The sequence below is a fragment of the Bufo gargarizans genome, chromosome 2 (assembly GCF_014858855.1).
Source record: "Bufo gargarizans isolate SCDJY-AF-19 chromosome 2, ASM1485885v1, whole genome shotgun sequence".
Classification (NCBI taxonomy): domain Eukaryota; kingdom Metazoa; phylum Chordata; class Amphibia; order Anura; family Bufonidae; genus Bufo; species Bufo gargarizans.
In genome coordinates this window covers 506,469,765-506,478,631 of record NC_058081.1, presented here as the reverse complement: position 1 = coordinate 506,478,631, position 8,867 = coordinate 506,469,765, and the positions used below count along the sequence as shown (strand labels likewise).

The window sequence follows — 8,867 nt, the reverse complement described above, 5'->3', positions numbered from 1 at the left end:
TTTTAATAGACCTGCTTGTTACAGACACTGCGATACCTAATATGTGTACTTTTTAAATCTTTTTTCACTTTTAATACAATAAAAGCATTTTTGTCTTAGGTAGGCTGAATTTTTTTTGCGGGATGAGGTGACGGTTTGATTGGTACTATTTTGGGGGGCATATGCCTTTTTGATCGCTTGATGTTAAACTTTATGTGATGTTAGGTGACAAAAAAAATGGCTTTTTGGCACTGTTTTTATTTTAATTTTTTGACAGTGTTCAAATCAGGTTGTTACGGATGCGGCAATACCTAATATGTCAACTTTTTCTTTCTTTATTTCACTTTAACACAATAATACCATATTTGAAACAAAAAAAAAAATGATGTTTTAGTGTCTCTATGTTCTGAGAGCTAAAGTTTTTTTATTTTTTGAGAGATTTTCTTATGTAGGGGCTAATTTTTTTGCGGGATGAGGTGATTTAAGATAACAAAAATTGCTTTTTTTTTTTTTTTTTACTCAGTTTTAATTTTTAATGGTGTTTATCAGACTGGGTGGATCATATGATATATTTATAGAGCCGGTCGTTACGGGCGCGTTGATACCTAATATGTGTGTTTTTTGCTTTATTTTAAAATGTTTTATTAAAATCAGGGGAAATCAGGGCTTTTTTTACGTGAAACTTTATTTGTTTTATTAAAAACACTTTATTTTGCTTTCTTTTTTAAACTTTATTTCTGTCCCACTCTGGGACTTCAACTTTTGGGGGTCTGGTCCCCTCTGCAATGCATTACAATACATCTGTGTGTATTAAACAGAGTAATACACTAACAGGTTGCCTAGGAGACCCAGCCTGAGGCTGGATCTCCTCGGCCCCCACAGAAGGCAGGTCCCGATGCCGTGCAAGGCATTGGGCAGCCTCTGCACAGCATCGGGCTGCCTTGTCACCCATAGGGGTCCCTGCCCACAGCAGCGCGGGGACTTGATAGGCTTCCTCACATGCCGCAAGCACCTTCTATGCCACGGTCAGCGAGGACCACAGCATAGAAGGGGTTAATCCGCTGTAAAAGCCATCAGGGACTGCCAGGCACCTGAAGTGACCGGGCGCACACCACTACGGTGTTCGCCCGATCACCTTGACGTACTATTACGTCAAGATGTGGGAACGCACTGACTTTGGTTTTAAATGGTGCCCCAGCAGGATGTATGTCAAAATAGCCAACTGAGTGAGCATCTCATACCATTTCCTGTGTGTCAAGCGATGACCAAGAAGTAGATAGCAGTGAAGATCGATAAGCATTGGAACAGAAGTGGTGGGGGATCAGTGGGGGTGATAGTTGATTAATTTTTTAACTCATTCTGCCACTTTTTTTTTTAACAAGTTAATACCCCAGTTTAATGGACTCAGAAACCATAAATTGTAAATATAACAATTAGACAACCAATTCAACAATCCACTCACAGATCCAGCCCTGTTTTACAGTGTTTAAATCACTCTTCCACATGCAATGGAGCAACGGGATTAAAGAGAGGCCGTTCTTTTCCCCTTTGCAACTTTCCATAATTAACTTCAAAATCTTTTTTAGTTCCATTTAAAACCTCTATACTTTGGTCCTGTATTCTTTCACCCAGTTGTTTGATTTTTCTAGCTCTAAGCTGCACAATCTGCGGGGTGAGTTCTAGAACATTAGGACATTCTTTTACTTGATGTATAGAGGCTCCTTCCCGGAGAAGAACTTGTAAACGTTCCTCCAGCAAAGGAACAGAATAGTAGAGAAGGGCAGGACATTTTATTACCATCTCTCTTAGCTCTTCACTGTTGCATTTGAAAGTCGACATTGTGAACAAAACCCCCTTTTCCATAGTGTTTGTGTTTAGATCAAAGATAAAACCTTTCAGTTTAGACAGTAGTTTCAATACTTTCTCATCATGAAATCCTAAATCTTGTAAAAACTTCAGGTTCTCTTTTATTGTTTTGGTGGTATTTGAGAGGACAAATGGATCTTGACTTATTAACTTCATTATCCAGGTTTTAAAGTTCCCTCTTGTACCCCCTAGACTAAGGTAATTTTGTTCGAGAGCATCGACCATCTTCTTATTGCTTTCAACCTGATTACAAAAGATTTGTGGAGCACTTGTTAGAAGTCTGCTGACAATTTTATTGTTAAGTCCCAAATCTTGAAAGTATTTGATGTTGTCTCGCTGATTGGTGGGGCTTTTGCAAGTGAAAAAGGAATCTGGAAACTTTTCAATTAGTGTTATTAGTTCTTCATCCTTGGGGCAAACTAAGTTCCAGGTGGATTTTTGAGCGTTGATTTCTGCAGGTTCCTGTAAAAAAGCTTCTGGACAAGACTCAAGAATATTGGCCACAGTAACGTCACTCGCTCCCATTTCTTTCAAAATATTTGCAGTCTCCTCGACATAGGCCACATCTTTATAAAGTACCCAGCTTTTAAGTCGGCGAATATTCTTAATGTTCACAGACAATTTATAAAGATTGTCAACTGTTGTTTTGTTTTCTGTTGCACATTTTTGGGAATCTGGTGAAGAATCTGAAAAAGTGAACTTCATGTTACTTTGAAAATAAGCAGATGCAATATTCTGTTGGCACAGAAGAGCTTTTCTCCATGGTCTATAGGGCCATCTCAGTACAGTGTCAGCTACAGCTTTCAGCATGGTTGCTATATATCACTGAAAGTTATTTTCATTCTGCAAAGTGAAGAAAACATATACTTACAGGATTATACAATACATTACAGTTTTTAAAATAGATTATAGGCTAGATACACCAATGCATCTAAGGTAAATAAGTGAAACAACTTAACAAATAGTCTTGAAAATATCCTACAGCTTGCAGACATTTGCGTCTCCATGGTAACAGACTACAAATAAACACAGTGTAGCCTGATCCTGAAGTCATGCGATATTCATTTCTATCATTTTCCTATTTCAGAGTTCCGTAATCTATTTAGAACATGTACAAATCATAATTAGGGATGAGCCAATCGACTTCGGATGAAACTTTGTTTCAATACTGTACTGAGCAAGCGCTCCGTACAGTATTAGAATATTTCCGATAAGTCGAAGCTATTACTTTGCGAAGTCTCGTGAGACTTCGCGTAATAACTTCATAAATTAATTTCTACTGTAAAAAAACATTTCCCAAACTCAAGTTCGGTTCCAAGTGGTGCGGTAGTAAACTCCACACCAAACACAGGAGGGAAGGCAAAAAGGTACTAGGCCTGGAAACCAGGGAAAGGGGAAATGTCACCATCTAGTGAATCCCTAAACTGAGCCCTGCCTACTAACAGTATAAACAGACCTCAAAAGGTAGGAATATTCATATGCTGGAACCTAGAGCCCTATCTGACCATAAAGGGCCCTGGAAATAGTGTCAGGACAAGAGATGACCTGTTCCTTTCCAGCTGAAGGAACAGGAGACTCAGGCCTAATACCAAAAGATAGGTGAATACAACGAACAAGAAATAGGAAAAAGACACTTAACTCCAAAGTACGCGGACGAGCAGGAACTCAGAGGATAACCAGACACCAGCACTTCTACAACCAGAAAGGATCCATCAACCACATAGCATGATGGGTGAGACCAGACTAAATAGAGGAGTTGGAATGACCACTTAAGCTACACCTGAGACAAGAGATGTGGTCATACCCAGCAACAACACAGAAACAAGTGAAACCAGAGAGGCTGTCAGATCACATCACATGCAGCCAGTCTCTTAGATCTTCTGTCCCCTGTCACAGGAGAGACCGTGACAGAACCCGAGTTCGGAAAATGGTGTTTTTCTATAGAAATCAATTTATGAAGTTATTATGCGAAGTCTCACAAGACTTCTCAAAGTAATAACTTCGGCTCATCGGAGCCAATACAATCTAATACTGTGCAGAGCGCGCTTAGTATTTGTGCACACACTGTAGGACAGTGGTGGCGAACTTATAACACATGTGCCAGAGGGGGCATTCAGAGCGCTCCCTGTGGGCACGTGGCTCAGTGTGGGCCGTGCGTAGGGTTGCCACCTGTGCACTATTACTAGGGGCACACTCACTGGATGTGCAAGACAGGACCTGCTCTCCAGCGAGATTATGTTTTGCAATACTGACTGGAAGCAGCAGGACCTGCAAAACGTCAACACGCTGGAGCGCAGGTCTTGTCCTGCACATCCCGTGAGCAGCGAGGGTTCCCCGCAGTGCAATCAAATGGATAAGGTGAGTTTATTTTTTTTGTGGGGAAGGGGGCATTAATAATAATGTGGTCTCTAATACTACGATCCACTAATGGAGAAAAAATAATACTAGGAGGACACTAATGGGGGCATACATTTTATTGGGGGCCATTAATAGGGGCCTTATTAATACTGGGAGCCACCACTGTGCATTATTAATACTGGTGGCCACTAATGGGGGCGTTAATAATACTGGGGGCCACTACTGAGGCATTAATACTGGGGGCCTTATTAATACTGGGGGTCACTAATGGGGCATTGCAAACACTGGGGTCCACTACTGGAGCATTATTAATACTAGGGGCCACTAATGTGGGCCTTAGTAATACTGGGGTCCACCACTGAGACATTATTAATACTATGGGACACTAATGGGGGCCTTATTAATACTGGGGCTACTACTGGGGCATTATTAATACTGGGAGACACTAATAGAGCTCTTAGTAATACTGGGGGCCACCACTGGGGCCTTAATACTAGGGGCCACTACTGGGGCATTATTAATACTGGGGGACACTAATGGGACATTTTTAATACTAGGGGGCACCAGCGGGCATTCATTTTACTGAAGCCTGTGTTAATTCACACCCCCACAGCTTAACTTGGCCTGTATTTTTCAGTATTCAGGTTAAATTGCTGCGTCGTGTTGTAACACTTTGCGATAAATAAGTGCGTTTTGGGTTTCAGTTTGGGCACTCTCTAAAAGGTTCATCATCACTGTCTCTAAAAGGTTCATCATCACTGCTGTAGGACATCAATCATCAATAAGGTCTAATAGGTTGTTTGTAAGGCTACTTTCACATTTGCGGCAGGACGGATCCGACAGGCTGTTCACCATGTCGGATCCGTCCTGCGGCTATTTCGCCGTGCCGCCGCTTCGTCCCCATTGACTATAATGGGGACGGGGGCGGAGCTCCGGCACAGCACGGTGAAAGCCGCCGGACTAAAAAGCCTGACATGCAGTAATTTTAGTCCGGCGGCCTTTCGCCGTGCTGCGCCGGAGCGGTGAAATAGCCGCAGGACGGATCCGACATGGTGAACAGCCTGTCGGATCCGTCCTGCCACAAGTATGAAAGTAGCCTAAGGCTAGGTCTACACGACGACATATGTCGCGCGACATTTTGTTGCACCAATGTCGCGCGACAATTTTTATAATGGCAGTCTATTGTGTCGCACTGCAACATGCGACATGCTGCGACTGCGACGCGACAGTCGCAGAAAATCCATTCAAGATGGATTTTTCTGCGACTGTCGCGTCGCAGTCGCAACATGTCGCATGTTGCAGTGCGACACCATAGACTGCCATTATAAAAATTGTCGCGCGACATTAGTGCAACAAAATGTCGCGCGACAAATGTCGTCGTGTAGACCTAGCCTAAGTCAACCCATAAACCCTAATGACAAGTGTTTAGCCTATAAGTCAGTACCAAAATGGGTTGTCTTGTGCTGCACCACCTGGGGCTCTGTGGTACTAGGGTTTCATTATCAGAGACTGGTCCCACCTGATGACCCTCTGATACCCTGGTGAACCACTTCAACAATCTTAGTACATACACTTAAATTTTCTTTAAATTTTTTTTATAATTATTGAATATATATATAAATATAAAAAGATTATTGTATTGGAGGGACATCCAGAATGTCTGTGGAGTATCACATTTGTACATTAACAGATTGGCCACAACATTAATCTGTGGGGACACCTTTTAGAAATTATCGATTCCTAGGGAGGTGAAAGATTGCACCACCAAAAATCAGTGAACGTCAATTTAATCCGCAGAGTGAGCAGTGCTTTTTGTAGTCACTCTCTGCCCTAACTAATTGATGCAGGTCCTAAACTCAAAATCCCATAATAAGGTATTGGACCATGAGTTTACCACAACAGACACTCTTTTTAAGTACAGAAGATGCAACATATTATTACATGTAGGCAATGTTCACTCTGTGTTCGCAGTATTCTGTTGACGTACATACAAAGAACATATACACGTACTTTTCTTCTGCACAGGACCCTGAGGCGATATATGGCACTGTATGGCATACCATGGCATATGTCGGGGCTTTACATTTCCCCAGCATAAGTGCCAAACATAAAAACCAGAACGTAATGTGAACTGAGCCTAATACAAATATACAAAGTTGCATTACTCACACATACACAGTGTCATTGTCCATTCACAGGACTGACCCTCCCTCTTCCTCCACGGCTTCCTGTCAGCCACCACCGAGCACAGCCAGATATTTCTGTAGGATGCCCCAGGTGCTGCTGGGAGTTGTAGTTTTATAAAATAGAAGTAGCAAGCTAGGAATCCTCAGATGGTAGAGTGTGAAGGGTTAAAAGACCTTCGCTGATGTCATGATCACATGATTAGTCACATGAGGGGGGGGGGGTGCAGCTTTACAGAAGGCAAATGTTCTGTGGGTTCCGCATACTTGTGTGCAGCTGCTTAAAGCTTTTTCTTTAACACAGATCAGCAGCCATCAGCACGCCAGCAACTCCCAGCATGCACACTTGTTCAGCTGTTCTTGTAACTCCCATAGAAGTGAAAAGAGGATTCTAGGAACTGTAGTTTCAGAAAAGCTGGAGTGCTGGAGGTTGCTGATCCCTGATATATAGACAGTGGGGGAGATTTATCAAACTGCTGTAAAGTACTACTGGCTTAGTTGCCCATAGCAACCAATTAGATTCCACCTTTTATTTTTCACAGCTCCTTTGGAAAATGAAAGGTGGAATCTGATTGGTTGCTATGGGCAACTAAGCCAGTAGTACTTTACAGCAGTTTGATAAATCTCCCCGAGTGTGCTTAATAATGCCTTTTTATTTCTGCTACCGGGTCAGGCTGTGATTTGTAGTTCTACCCTTCTATTCACATCTTGATGCATATCTCCAATTATTATAATATTTAATATCATCACTTGGGGTTTCTGGTTATAGAAACACATACTCATAGACTCCAGAGCAAGGATTCAACCTGTGGCTTTCCAGCTGTTGTGGAACTAACATTTCCTACTACTGACAGCCTACGGCATGCTGAGAATTGTAGTTCCACTGGTGAGCTGCAGGTTGGGACCAAATGAAAGTACTGATATACAATATCAACATTAAAGACTTAGGCCCCCTGCACACCGTGGTTGTGCTGCGGGCCGCAATGCACGAACACAGTCCGTGGGGCAGCCGCAGTGGTTCGCGGACACATTCACTTTAATGGGTCCGCGATCCGGCCGTTCCGCAAAAAGATAGAACATGCCCTATCTTTTTGCGGAGCGGAAGCACGGGACGAAACCCCACAGAAGCACTCCGTAGTGCTACCGTAGGGTTCCGTTACGTGCTTCCGTTCCGCATCTCGGGATTTGCGGACCCATTTAAGTGAACGGTGCCCATGTATTGTGGATCCCCGATGCGGTCCGCACGTTCGTGTGCAAGAGGCCTTACAATTTTCATTTACTTATCACATAGTAAATAGTAAAATCTATAAGGATTGGACATGGAACTTGTAGTTCTTCTATACACCCCAAACTGGTCAATAAGTTAAGGCAATGCTTACATTGGCATTGTTATTTGTTTTGTTCTCGGAATAGAAACATAGCTCTGCTGGTTCAGAAGCATTACATATACGGTGCCTTGCAAAAGTATTCACCCCCTTGACTTTTTTCGTGTTTTATGTCTCACAACCTGGAATTAGCATGGATTGTTTGAGGATTTGCATCATTTAATTTACGGAACATGCCCACAACTTTGAAGATTTTTTTTATTGTGAAGCAAACAACAAATAGGACAAAATAACAGGTAAAGTAAATGTGCATAATTATTCACCCCCCTAAAGTCAATACTTTGTAGAGCCACTTTTTGCGGCAATCACAGCTCCAAGTCACTTTGAATAAGTCTCTATGAGCTTGCCACATCTTACCACTGGGATTTTTGCCCATTCCTCCTTGCAAAACTGCTCCAGCTCCTTCAAGTTGGATGGTTTGCGCTTGTGAACAGCAATCTTTAAGTCTGACCACAGATTTTCATTTGGATTGAGATCTGGGCTTTGACTAGGCCATCCCAATACATTTACATGTTTTGCCTTAAACTATTCAAGTATTGCTTTACCGTTGTGTTTGGGGTCATTGTCCTGCTGGAAGGTGAACCTCTGTCCTTGCCTCAAATCACACACAGAGTAGTACAGGTTTTGTCAAGAATATCCCTGTATTTAGCGCCATCCATATTTCCCTCAACTCTGACCAGTTTCTCAGTCCCATCCCCACAGTATGATGCTGCCACCACCATGTTTCACTGTGGGGATGGTGTTCTTTGGGTGATGTGTTGGGTTTGCTCCAGACAAAGCGTTTTCTTTGGCTGAAAAGTTCAATTTTAGTCTCATCAGACCAGAGCACCTTCCTCCGTACATTTTGGGAGTCTCCCACATGCCTTTTCGCAAACTCACAACGTGCCTTTTTGTTTTTAGCTGAAAGTAATGGCTTTCTTCTGGCCACTCTGCCATAAAGCCCCTCTATGGAGCGTACGGCTTATTGTTGTCCTATGTACAGATACTCCAGTCTCTGCTGTGGAACTCTGCAGCTCCTCCAGGGTTACATTAGGTCTCTGTGCTGCCTCTCTAAATAATGCCCTCCTTGCCCTGTCCGTGACTTTTGGTGGGCGGA

The 8,867-nt window shown here is 42.7% G+C and overlaps 1 protein-coding gene across 3 annotated transcripts; it reads right to left on the bottom strand.

The window, feature by feature from the left end:
- Window positions 1–862: 862 nt before the first annotated feature.
- Window positions 863–6,568, bottom strand: MTERF2 (mitochondrial transcription termination factor 2). 3 transcript variants are annotated; one of them, XM_044277938.1, is made up of 2 exons: window positions 6,373–6,568; window positions 863–2,688 (listed from the first exon to the last, which is right to left on the bottom strand). In XM_044277938.1, the coding sequence occupies exon 2, from the start codon at window positions 2,653–2,655 to the stop codon at window positions 1,471–1,473; it is 1,185 nt and encodes a 394-aa protein (XP_044133873.1). In that variant the 5' UTR covers window positions 2,656–2,688; window positions 6,373–6,568; the 3' UTR covers window positions 863–1,470. The 3 variants fall into 3 exon arrangements, with proteins under 3 accessions (XP_044133873.1, XP_044133874.1, XP_044133875.1); XM_044277939.1 differs by having other exon boundaries at window positions 6,379–6,568; XM_044277940.1 differs by lacking the exon at window positions 6,373–6,568 and adding an exon at window positions 6,214–6,316.
- Window positions 6,569–8,867: the final 2,299 nt, after the last annotated feature.

What these genes read in the sequence shown, in the direction of transcription:
- MTERF2 (XM_044277938.1), bottom strand. Translation starts at nt 2,655, where the DNA reads ATGCTGAAAGCTGTAGCTGACACTGTACTGAGATGGCCCTATAGACCA.